Consider the following 12,285-nt stretch of genomic DNA (forward strand, 5'->3'; position numbering starts at 1 on the left):
CCCCCCGTCACGGACTTCTATCTAGGGATAACCCCGTGACAGCCTCACACACAGTGAGGGTGGTGAGGCACGGGAAAAGGTTGCGTGGAGATGCGGTTGACGCCCCATCCCTGGAGACTTTAAAGGCAGGGCTGGAGCGGGCCCGGGCATCCTGATGGAGCTGTGGTGTCCCTGTTCATTGGGGGGGAGTTGGACTAGATGGCCTTCAGAGGTCCCTTCCAACTCTAAGGATTCTGTGATTGTATGATTCTGTGCCCTGGGGTGTGAACGGATGCAGTGTTTGGTGCGATCCGTTCTTTGTGCCACACGCGAGCATAACCAGATGTGTTTGGTCTGCGCCCCTACAAGCTCTGAGAGTACAGAGGCAGTTCTAAAGGCCGCCCACTGAGTGTCATCAGTGACATCACAAAGGGTCAGGGCAGCATAGGTGATCGCAAGGGGAAAGCGGAACAGTTGCAGGAGCGACAGCGACAGGGCAGGAGCACAGGGACCTTCAAGGCATTCCTGAGCACAGCCCACTTCTCGCCATGCCACTCCCGCATGCGCGCAAGAGCCGGCGAATCTGCCTCTCCTGTTCCCCTCCCTTTGCCAGCTCTGCTTCTCAGTCTGGTGAGACTGGTGGCGAGGTGATGGAGGTGAGACCTCCCCGCAGGCCAAAGTTGGCTTGGCAGGCGTGGACTCCAGAAGAGGAGGAGGAGGAGGAGATGGAAAAGAAGGAGATCATAAATCCACGTGAGTAATGGGTGGGAAGCACTGGGGACAGCGGTCATGCTTTACTGAAAGCTGGCACCCACTTCTCCTGGCACCTCCTTTCCTGAAACTCCCTTTCCCAGCATGGAGTCCAGCTCCAGCTAAAGGGATAGTGGAACCACGGGATCCAGGGATGGTTGGGAGTGGAGGACCTCAAAGCCCTCACGGGCCCAGCCCCTGTTGTGGGCTGGTTGCCACCCACTGGATCAGGCTGCCCGCAGCCGCATCCAGCCTGGCCTCGAGCACCTCCAAGGATGGGGCAGCTGCAGCTTCTCTGGCCAGCCAGCGCCAGTGCTAACCTCTCCCAGACCGTTGGGATGGGTGCCAAGAGGCTGCTGGGCTGGCAGGATGTCAGGGAAGCAGGCAGGATGGATGGCTCCATGCCATGCGCTGAGGCCGCTCTTTCCCTCACGCCTTGCCTTCAGCCCCTCTCTATGGTGCTCATTCTTCTCCTCCTTGCTTAGGTTTTGAGATATTGGAGCACTGGAGACGAGCAGCCATTGCATGCATCTGCGAGTTTCTGAGGAGAAAGGACAAGGCAAGAGCAGCTGTTTCCACTCACTGTGGAAACAGCCCCGGTTCTTCTGCAGGCCGCTACCCTGCAGGCATAGCACCGCACCCCATGATGCTTGGGGTGCTGCTGGCCGTGGATCTCACCTTCATGCCCCCTCTTGCTCCCTCTGTGACTACCAGGATGAGCAACAGAAAATCAGATTCCTGAGAGGCATCTGCACGCTGTGCAAATGCAAGGACACGTCGCTCAACTTGGATGCTTTCTGCCGAGAAAACCGGCTGGCAGCGAATGTCCAGGTGGGGAGATAGGCAGTGGGCTGGAAATGGGGGCATGGACTCCCCTGCACCCTTTTGTGGACAAGGCTGGCACGGGGAAAATTGAGCATGGACACGGAAGTGTCTTCTGGTGGCTGCCACGTCCCACCCATCCCATCCCTCTTGGTTCTGTAGGTGCTGATCGATGAGGAGCCCAAGCACACTTTGGGCTCAGAAATAAAGCAGGAAGCCATGAAGAGCTTTGCCAACATGAGGTAGCTGCCCAGACCCACATTTGGCTAGCATGGCCCCAGGGCAGGCTCCTGGCAGCCCTGAAGCTGGCAGGGAGGCTTCCTCCTCCCCATGGAGGTCCACGTCCTCCTTCCCATAGCCTCAAGGCACGGTGTCCAACAGACTTCTCTCTCCCCTTCCAGCACTGTGGAGACAGCACTGGAAGGCCAAACGGAGAGCATCCTGAATTCTTGCTTCAACAGTGTCTTCTTTTTGCCTCCGGAACTGTGCATACCAGAAAAGGAGAAAAGACTCTACCTTGAGGTGTGTGCTGGGTGGGCCACCGGAGCCCCGGGTCCCTTTGGGCTGCTCCCTGGCTCCTTGTGCTGAGACCATAGGAGAGCCAGGCAGGGCAGGAAACCAGCTTTGCTTTTCCACCCTCGTCTCTTCTCTGGGGATAGGGTTAGGATGAGGTGCCCCATGAGGGGCCCTTCTGCAACTCTGTGTCCTCTTGCAGACCATGAGTGCCATGGACAGCATGCTAGAAGCCTTGGTGCAGAACTGCCCCAACAGCAGAATGAGGGAGGAGCTGCACAGCATCTTTCAGGTCTGGCAGTTGCAAAGAGCGGGGTCACTAGGAGGGATGCGATTGTCCCTACTGCAGTGACACAGAGCCTCCTTGCACGTGACGGTCCTGCAAAGGATCCCTGTGCCCCTGCTGCTCTGTTCTTCCTTCCCCGTGGGGAAGATCCCAGAGCTCCTGCTGGAGCGGCAGAAGCTCCCAGGGCAAGTACCAGCAGATTCTCTCTTTGCAGGCTCTGCTCCACTTCTTCAGCTCCCAGCAGATGCATGTCCGTACGAGAGCCCTGCATGGGGTTTTAATGATGATCACGAGTTTTATGGAAAAAGTAAGGAGCCAAGCACCCTCCAGCCAGGCTGTCTCCCATTCTCCATATCCCGGAGCAGCTCAGGGGTGCAGCTGCAGCCAGGGTGCAGCTGGGAGCTCTCAGCCAGGCTCTGCTCCAAACAAGGGCTTTTGCCCCATCTTTGCCCCCACTCTTCCCTCTCCAGGCCCTGCTCTGCCTCCGCTCAACCCTTCCTCTCTTCTCCTTCTCTCACCCAGGACTGGGACAGCGCTGAAAATTACAAGCCACTCATCGAGGTGTACTTCCCAATCCTGGGAAAGCTGCTGGGTCACCTCTGCCTTTTCAATCGTGGCTTCGATAGCACCAGAATTCCAACTTCAGAAGCGCTTCATTGCCTCCACGCATTTGTCCAACAAGAAAGAAGTAAGAGAAGATGGGTTGGGCAGCATCTCTCTGCTCCTATGTCTGCTCGTTTCTCCTATTCTTATGCTTCGTGAAGCCTGACCATGGAGTTTGCAAGTTCCCCAAGCTCCTTTACTCTTCTGAGCAGCTTCACCATTCCTAAGCTCCCTCTTGTTCCCAGCACCCATCACCTTTAGCTGTGTAATCCCTTTCCTTCACTCTCCTCAACCCATAGGGTCCCATCAACCTATGTCTGCTCACCATTGCTCTCCATGCACAGGTCTCCTACACCACGGGTCCCCTCTACTGTGGGTCTCCTCAGAACTCCGTTTTCAGTTTAAAGCACCTTTCACCAATTGCTGAGTTTGATGGCAAAGACATTGTTTCCTTCTGACTCTTCCATGCTCCCTCCCTTTTAGAAACAAGCATGTCAGAGGAGATGGAAAATTACGTGCATCTCTATGAGAAGCAGGAGGATAGAAAGTTCAGAGATGTTGACTTTCCCAGTCCCAGTGATTGCGCCAAGGTAATGTCCCGCCTTGCTGAGGATCTTGTCCATAGCATCAGCAGGAAACGTTTGTGAGCAAGGGGAGTGCAAGGGCAGCAGATCCAGCCCTCCTGGCTGTCCGCAAGGCCTTCTTGCCAAATGCCCATGCCCCCACCTGCAGTCCATCTCCCAGAGCCCTCTCTTGCCATCCTGCGCCACGCAGTGGCAGAAGCTGATGCTGCCAGCTTTCCGACAGGCTCTGCTGCCCAGCATCTCTCTGCAGAGCTGCTCTCCCTGCTCGACCAAGAATGCTCAGTGTGGCATCTCCTCCCTCCCCTGCTTCCACCCACAGGCGTTTGGAGGATACCTCAGGCCTGCTGAGAGGATGGACATCGTCCTCACAGCCCTTGAAGCGATGGCTGACTCCAGCATCTATGACAAGGAGGCGGCCTGCAGTGTGATGGCCGTGGCCATGGAAGACCACGCCTTCTGGATGCCAGATGTAAGCAGCTTTTGGCCACTGCCCCATCCTTGAGCCGTTTCAGGCGCTGCTCTTCCCTCCCCAGCCGAGGCCTCTTGGGCTCCTGAAGCCATTCTTAGCGATGGGAAGTGCAGTGGTTTCAGCGGCACCTGTGGTAATGGTTGTGGTCTGTTCTTGCGTGTGTCCGCTTTAGAAAACCCCGATCATAACCTCCATCCGCAAGAACTTGAGGAGCATCACCACAAAGACAGCGCGGCACTGCCTGGACTCCCTGCTCCTCCTTCTGACCAGCCAGATGCCCACGGAAGAAGTCAGGAGCCTGCTGAAGTTCTCTCCACCAAGTGACAGGTACTGTCCTCAGCGGCCTGGAGGGCTTCTTCCAGGTGCCCCCTGCTCGCCCAGGGCTCTCCAAGCAACGTGGGCCTGCAGGGTTTTAGCTGTGGCTAAGGCAGCTCTGCCTACAATGTATTTGGGCTTGTAGCAGCAGCGCCCTGGACATGTGGGAGGTGATGCTCTGCATGCCGCGGACCTTGGAGAAGGTTTTGAAGGAGGTGACCAAGGGCTCACAGCTGAGCAGGCTGGTAGAAGGAGTCACAGAAGACACCTGTATCCTCTTCTTGGCTGTGAGTCAATGGATAACGCTTTGCTGCCCTTCAGGGCTGCGTGTGCCCCTGCAGGCTCTCACCTGGCTATGTCTATGTTTCAGCTAATGGCAAAGAGTGAAGACAATGAAGACTTTTTTGGTGACTTACGCCACCTCAAGGCTTTTCTGAAGCATCCAAGCGTGGAGATGCACAGCGTGGTGCTCAGAGGGCTTGTCATGCTCTCCGAGACACAGGAGAAGGTGAGTGGGGCGTTGTCAACTGAAGCGGCACTGGGCTTCTTGGGCAGCGACGGGAGGAGGGTGACGGTCACGGTGGGGCCTGCTGGCTTTGAGGAGCTTTGAGGATGGGACGTCAAAGCCCAGTAAAGCCCAGCTTTTATCGTGTCACCATCCAGAGTAGGTTGCCCCTGGCCCCATCCATCCTGGCCTTGAGCACCTCCAGGGGTGGGGTACCTACTTCTCCGGGCAGCCTCACCACCCTCTGAGAAAAGGATTTCCCCATTGGCCTCGCTGAGGCCCCATCAGTGCTCCCACGGCCGCTTCCGCTGCGACTGCCGTGCCAGCTGCCAGGAAGTGAGGAGGAGGCTGGAGCTCAGAGACTGGAGTGTTTTGCCCAGGCGGTCGTTCCCCGCATCAGACAAAGGAACTTGCGTTTCCTACAGGCAAGAAAAATGCGGGTCGTGCTGCCAGAGATCATGGCCACCCTGCAGGATGCCAGCACAGACATCAAGATGAAGGCCCTGTTTGTCCTTCAAAACATCATGGGCTGCGTGAAGAGGAAGGAGGCCAGCTCCATCGCTCTGCAGCACGCTGAGGAGCTCCTGCCTCTCTTTGTCGATGTAAGTGAGGTTGCTGTAGGAGGCAGAGCCCTCGCAGGGGCACCCTGCAGTGCCGCTGCCTCTGGCCCAGCTGTGTGGGCAGCACTCGCTTTGGGCCCTCTCCCCTCCTCGCTCCTCCCGGGCTCCTTCCGGGCAGGGGGACAGCTGTGGGCCCTCGGAGAGCCCCGTGCCCAGCATCTGCTCCCCGCCGTTGGCTTCTGGCCCTCCATGCCTCCTCCGCTGCCTGTGCAAGGCCAGGCCAGGCCCGGTCCCCACGCATGGTGCAGGAGGGCTTGCAGGCGCTGCGTGCCACGGAGGCGGTGTGAAGGCGGCCCGGCCTCCTCGTGCTAAAATGCTCTTTCTCCCTCCCAGGAGTCCAGTGCTGTGCGGGTGTCCTCCATCCGTCTCTACAGAGACATGGTGCAGGCCGTGGTCTGGTGTCACCGGCGCAGAATGAAGGGGATGGTGCGCAGGGGCCTGGTCCCACTGCTCCTTCGGATGAGCGATGAGAACCAGGACGTGGCTCAGGTACAGCTTTCCATCCCACCGGGGGCACGGTGACACCGTTTGGGTGCTGTGGGTGCCAGGCTGTGTGGCTGCTGCCCGAGGCCCGCAGGACAGGCCCAGCTCCCTGCTGTTCCTCGCACCGGAGCAGGCGGAGGGGTTCTGCTTCCACAGCCTGGGCTCAGAGCTCTGCTTCCCGCAGCCTGGGTGTCGAAGGCCTGGGATGGAGCCAGCTGGGAGCCCAGCCTTGTGCTAGGGATGGCCATGGAGGGACTGCGGCTCCGTGTCTCTGTGTGGCCATCACACCCTGATGTCCGTGTTCTGTTCCCTTCCCACAGCGTGCTGGGAAAAGGCTCCCGGCCCTGCCAAGAGGAGGGCAACGCCGGGTCTCCTTCCTCGGGCCGTGGTGCCATCTCCCAGCTTCTGCTTCCCCACAGGCCGCCAAGAGAGCCATTGTACAAATAGCCAATCTCCTGCGCTGGAACGACCTCCGGGAGCTGGCTGAGAAACAGGAGACGTGGAGGATCGCGCAGTGTTTGGTAAGGAGAGCCCCAGAGCCCCAGAGCAACAGGCACAGCGCGGGGAGCTGGGGAGCGTCTGCAATCCCCATGTTCTTGTGCTCCCTCCAGCTGCAGCGGGACCAGAGCAGGGCAGAGGAATACCTGCAGCAGAGCCAGGCCTACCTGCAGGACCCTCAGGCGGCCTTGCGACAGGAGGCCGTGAGGTTCATTGGTGAGCCACAGCCCCTTTGTCCCTCCCTTGGCAGTGGTTGGTGGTCCCAGCCACTGCCCTGTGGCCCTAAGAGCCCTGGGGTGGGTCCCAGGGCCCTGGTGCCTTGCTCAGGCCCCCCTCGGCCACTCTCGCTGCTGGGGAGCAGTGCGGCTCTGCTGCTGGGAGCAGGGTCTGACGGCTGCTCTGTGCCTAGGTCTTGCTGCGCGCTACTCAAGGGACCTGAGCGAGGAGAAGCTACAGGACATCATCACGGGTAAGCGAGGGCTGTGGTGTGTGTACTGAAGCTGGGGGCAGAGACCCCCATGCCTCGCTCTCCTCCAAGGAAATTTGTGGGGCAGAGGGACGATACAGAACCACAGAGTCCTAGAAAGGTTGACTTTCAAGCGACCTTAAGGATCTCAGAACCAGGGAATCCTAGAGAGATGGGATTGGAAGGGACCTGAAAGATCATGCAGCCATGAGATCCTGGGATAATTCAGTGGAAAGGGAGCTCAAAGATCCTACAACCATGAAATCCCAGAGCGGTAGAAGGGTTAGGTTGGAAAGAACGTTAAAGGCCATCCTGTTCCAACCCCCTACTGTGTCGTGGATGCCCCGAACTGGATCAGGCTGCTTAGGCTAAATCCAACCTGGCCTTGACCACCTCAAGAGATGGAACCCACGTGCTTTCTGGGCTGCCTGTGCCAGGGCCTCCCTGCCCTCTGAGGAAAGAACTTCCTCCTGAGTCAGAGTCAGAGGAAAGGGCAGCAAGGCTGATGTTGTGGTGGGAGCCCAAGCTCGATGAAGAGGGAGATGATATCGTGTCATTGTCCCTGATGTCTGCTGGAAGTAGAGTGCCTGGAGAGGAAAGTCTTGGGGAGATTCCTGCGGTGTGTGGAGACCCTCCTTTGCAGGATGTGAGAGTCAAGGAGGGAATGCGTCCACCTGCAAACAGGGAAGGAAGGACATGTGGGTTAAGTGATGCTGATGATCTCAAAGGTCTTTTCCAATTGAGATGATTTGGTGATTCTAATGCATTTGGCTCTTTCCTGATCGGCCGCTCTGTTTGTCCTGCCCAGCCTGGGACAGAGACGTGTGGCATTGGCACGGTCTGCGGAGTTTGCCTGCGATCTCTGCAGCTTGCCTCATCCCTGCTCTGTTTCTTCCTGTTGCAGCCCTCATGCCTTTGGCCAGTGACGCCGAGAGCTCGGTCCAAAGCTTGGCAGTGCAGACCACACTGATCCTCAGAGCAACCATGAGGACAGCAGCATCACGACGGGGCCTGCGAGCGCTGTGCTGTCTGTTCCGCTGAGCTGCAGCACTCCTGTGACAGCTCTGTCCCTCGCAGGAGCACAGCAAACCCAGTGCCCTGCTGCCCTTCACACTGGGACGTCCCTGCCTGTGCTCAGCAGGCGCCGCCATTCCTGGCCTCTGCTCCTGGCGGCTGTACAGCGCATCCCTCTGCACCCCCGAGGCCACGGCTGTCCAAGCTGTTGGCTTGGCTGAGCAGCACTGAGTGAAGAGGAATTGTCTCAGGCCACATCAATGCACATATATATGAACAGTGTATTATGTACTATGTAATAATGTAATGAGTGTAATGTGTGTAACATTATGTATATATGTATATATATAAGATAGGGAAGTAACAAACCTTTTTTTTTGTATATCCATGTATATATCTTTTTGTATATAATAAAATATTTTTAAATATTTAAAAACAGTCCCTTCAAAAAGATTTGACCTTTTTTCCTTGAAACTAATGCAGCAATGTCTGTTTCGGTGGAAATGGCTGCAATTGTAAGTGAGTTGTCGTGGTGCTCATCAGAGATTTTGGATCCAGTTTTACACATGGATTCTCCAAGGGGAAATCATGAGCCAACCTGCTAGCTTTCTCTAAAGTCATCACTGGCTGTGTAGTTGGGCGGAGAGCAGTGGATGTTGCACGGGCGGATGGAGGGGAATCGCCCTGGGTCACTGTGGCCAGAAGAGACTCCAGCAGGGGCAGTTCCCGTGGGGGGAGGAAGCAGGGGCAGATGGTCCTGCTGTGCAGATGTACAGGCAGGCATAAAGATACCTCACGTGTCATGGCTCTTCTGCCTCCACATTGTTTGGGTCCTGGCAGTTTTGTCTTTAGACAGGGACTCAGTCAAGGCTGTACACCCAGAGCAGGATTTTCCAGGTGGCGACTGGTCACCAGTGCTGCCCCCCAGGGCTCAGTACTGGGGCCACTGCTATTGAACACCTTTATCAGTGATCTTGATGAGGGGACTGAGCGCACCCTCAGTACGGTCACAGACCACACCAAGTTGGGAGGGAGCGCTGATCTGCCAGAGGGGAGAAAGGCGCTGCAGAGGGACCTGGAGAGAGTGCATCGATGGGCCAAGGCAAACTGTGTGAGTTGCCATAGGGCCAAGTGTCGGGTCCTGCATTTTGGCCACAACAGCCCCAGGCAACCCTACAGGCTTGGGGAGGAGTGGCTGGAGAGCAGCCTGACGGAAAGGGACCTTGGTGGACTGATGGACAGTCGGCTGAATATGAGCCAGCAGTGTGCCCAGGTGGCCAGGGAGGCCAATGGCACCCTGGCTTGGCTCAGGAATGGTGTGGTGAGCAGGACCAGGGAAGCCATCCTGCCCCTGTACTGGGCACTGGTGAGGCCTCACCTCGAGTGCTGGGTTCAGTTTTGGGCAGCTCAGTACAGAAGGGACATGGAGGTGCTGCAGCAGGTCCAAAGAAGGGCAGCAAGGCTGGGGGAGGGCTTGGAGAATATGGCCTACGAGGAGAGACTGAAGGAGCTGGGGCTGTTCAGCCTGGGGAAAGGGAGGCTGAGGGGAGACCTTATGGCTCTCCTCAGTTACCTGAAAGGTGATTGCAGTGAGAGCCGGGCTGCTCTCTTCTCACTGGTGACAGGACAAGGGGAAATGGCCTCAGGTTGTGCCAGGGGAGGTTTAGGTTGGATACCAGGAAGAACTGCCTTCCAGGAAGCGTTGTTAAGCGCTGGAATGGGCTCCCCAGGGAGGTGTGGGTGAGTCACCATCCCTGCATGTGTTTAAGAACCGTCTGGATGTGGTGCTCAGGGACATGATTTAGTGGAGGGCTGTTAGGGTAGTATGGTTAGGTTGCGGTTGGATTTGATGATCTTGAAGGTCTTTTCCAACCTGAGCAATTCTATGATTCTATGATTCTATCGGCAAGGGAGAAATGGTGCACCGGCCGGTGAAATCCGTTCCGTTATGTACCCTAAACCCAACGCAAGTGATGCCTCCCCTGGCACTCACTGCTTGAGCGCCTCAGGCTCACAATCTTCCCAACACTGTTGCTGTGATACATCTCCACCTAAGGACCGCTACCAAACTGCTGTCTTTAGGTATGCTTTGTACTTTGAAATATCTGCAGCATTTTGAAGTTAGCACATCCGTTCTGCTTTGTGTTTGGATAGGAGAGCGATATTCCAAAGTGAGCACATGTGTCCTGTCCTGTGCTTGGCTCTCCCCATCCTTTGCCTGACTGTCCCCATGCCGTCCTATGCTGGGCTCTCCCATCCTGCGTATTTTCCTTATCCTGTGCTGTGTCAGTCCTACCCGAGTCAGTGCAGCCCATTCTCAACTTCACTCTATCCATCAGCTTTCTTCACGAATCAATAACATTCATGAGCGTTTTGTAAGTTCAGTAAGGGGCTCCACTGCATACCAAAAAAATATACTGGAAACAACAGGTTCACAGGAAGGTTCTAAGTTCAGGAATATGCTACATACAAAAAATACTGGAAACTTGCACTGCAGAAACACAGTCTGCCTCTGTTGTGGTTTTGTGATTTTCTGTTGTCACTATTCCACACCACAACACCGTGTGGAGCAGCGGGACTTAACGAGCGAATGTCGTGGTTCCGTTTACTGCCTTTTATGGGCACTTCGAGTATCCCGATGGCGGGGCAGCATCCCCGGAGGAGCAGGCGGGCAGAGGCGGTGGGGCGGAGCTCCGGTCGGGACCCGAGCGCCTGTCTCTGTCGCTCGGCTCAGCCGCCTCGGCTCCCGCGGAGCAAAGCACGTGCTTTCCCTCGCACTGTCGTGGTTTGCCTGGCATTTGGGATGCTCTTGTCTCTCTCGTTCTGTTTGACTCGGTTAATTCAGTGAATTCCCGTTCCTCCTCGATCGCCGCCGTTGCGTTTTCTCTTGGTTCAAACTATCTGCCAGCTCTCTGCCCTTCCCCCTCTCCCGGAGCGCACGCGGCCCGGGGCCGGCCGGCTCGCGGAAGCCGTCTGGAGCCCTTCCTTTTTTCTTTTTCCCGGGGCTGTGCCCCCCCGTCACGGACTTCTATCTAGGGATAACCCCGTGACAGCCTCACACACAGTGAGGGTGGTGAGGCACGGGAAAAGGTTGCGTGGAGATGCGGTTGACGCCCCATCCCTGGAGACTTTAAAGGCAGGGCTGGAGCGGGCCCGGGCATCCTGATGGAGCTGTGGTGTCCCTGTTCATTGGGGGGGAGTTGGACTAGATGGCCTTCAGAGGTCCCTTCCAACTCTAAGGATTCTGTGATTGTATGATTCTGTGCCCTGGGGTGTGAACGGATGCAGTGTTTGGTGCGATCCGTTCTTTGTGCCACACGCGAGCATAACCAGATGTGTTTGGTCTGCGCCCCTACAAGCTCTGAGAGTACAGAGGCAGTTCTAAAGGCCGCCCACTGAGTGTCATCAGTGACATCACAAAGGGTCAGGGCAGCATAGGTGATCGCAAGGGGAAAGCGGAACAGTTGCAGGAGCGACAGCGACAGGGCAGGAGCACAGGGACCTTCAAGGCATTCCTGAGCACAGCCCACTTCTCGCCATGCCACTCCCGCATGCGCGCAAGAGCCGGCGAATCTGCCTCTCCTGTTCCCCTCCCTTTGCCAGCTCTGCTTCTCAGTCTGGTGAGACTGGTGGCGAGGTGATGGAGGTGAGACCTCCCCGCAGGCCAAAGTTGGCTTGGCAGGCGTGGACTCCAGAAGAGGAGGAGGAGGAGGAGATGGAAAAGAAGGAGATCATAAATCCACGTGAGTAATGGGTGGGAAGCACTGGGGACAGCGGTCATGCTTTACTGAAAGCTGGCACCCACTTCTCCTGGCACCTCCTTTCCTGAAACTCCCTTTCCCAGCATGGAGTCCAGCTCCAGCTAAAGGGATAGTGGAACCACGGGATCCAGGGATGGTTGGGAGTGGAGGACCTCAAAGCCCTCACGGGCCCAGCCCCTGTTGTGGGCTGGTTGCCACCCACTGGATCAGGCTGCCCGCAGCCGCATCCAGCCTGGCCTCGAGCACCTCCAAGGATGGGGCAGCTGCAGCTTCTCTGGCCAGCCAGCGCCAGTGCTAACCTCTCCCAGACCGTTGGGATGGGTGCCAAGAGGCTGCTGGGCTGGCAGGATGTCAGGGAAGCAGGCAGGATGGATGGCTCCATGCCATGCGCTGGGGCCGCTCTTTCCCTCACTCCTTGCCTTCAGCCCCTCTCTATGGTGCTCATTCTTCTCCTCCTTGCTTAGGTTTTGAGATATTGGAGCACTGGAGACGAGCAGCCATTGCATGCATCTGCGAGTTTCTGAGGAGAAAGGACAAGGCAAGAGCAGCTGTTTCCACTCACTGTGGAAACAGCCCCGGTTCTTCTGCAGGCCGCTACCCTGCAGGCATAGCACCGC

At 57.0% G+C, this 12,285-nt stretch overlaps 1 protein-coding gene across 1 annotated transcript; it reads left to right on the forward strand.

Annotated features, from left to right (window-relative positions):
* The first annotated feature begins 419 nt into the window (after positions 1-419).
* Positions 420-8,282, forward strand: LOC104916591 (maestro heat-like repeat-containing protein family member 7). Its single transcript, XM_085211808.1, has 19 exons — positions 420-732; positions 1,215-1,288; positions 1,444-1,560; positions 1,714-1,793; positions 1,953-2,073; positions 2,267-2,356; positions 2,565-2,657; positions 2,873-3,038; positions 3,437-3,543; positions 3,857-4,006; positions 4,179-4,333; positions 4,467-4,608; positions 4,692-4,829; positions 5,252-5,428; positions 5,780-5,935; positions 6,349-6,450; positions 6,541-6,643; positions 6,837-6,896; positions 7,798-8,282. The coding sequence occupies exons 1-19, from the start codon at positions 528-530 to the stop codon at positions 7,932-7,934; spliced, it is 2,373 nt and encodes a 790-aa protein (XP_085067934.1). The 5' UTR covers positions 420-527; the 3' UTR covers positions 7,935-8,282.
* The last annotated feature ends 4,003 nt before the right edge of the window (positions 8,283-12,285 follow it).

Source organism: Meleagris gallopavo, chromosome 30, assembly GCF_905368555.1.
Source record: "Meleagris gallopavo chromosome 30, MGAL_WU_HG_1.1, whole genome shotgun sequence".
Classification (NCBI taxonomy): domain Eukaryota; kingdom Metazoa; phylum Chordata; class Aves; order Galliformes; family Phasianidae; genus Meleagris; species Meleagris gallopavo.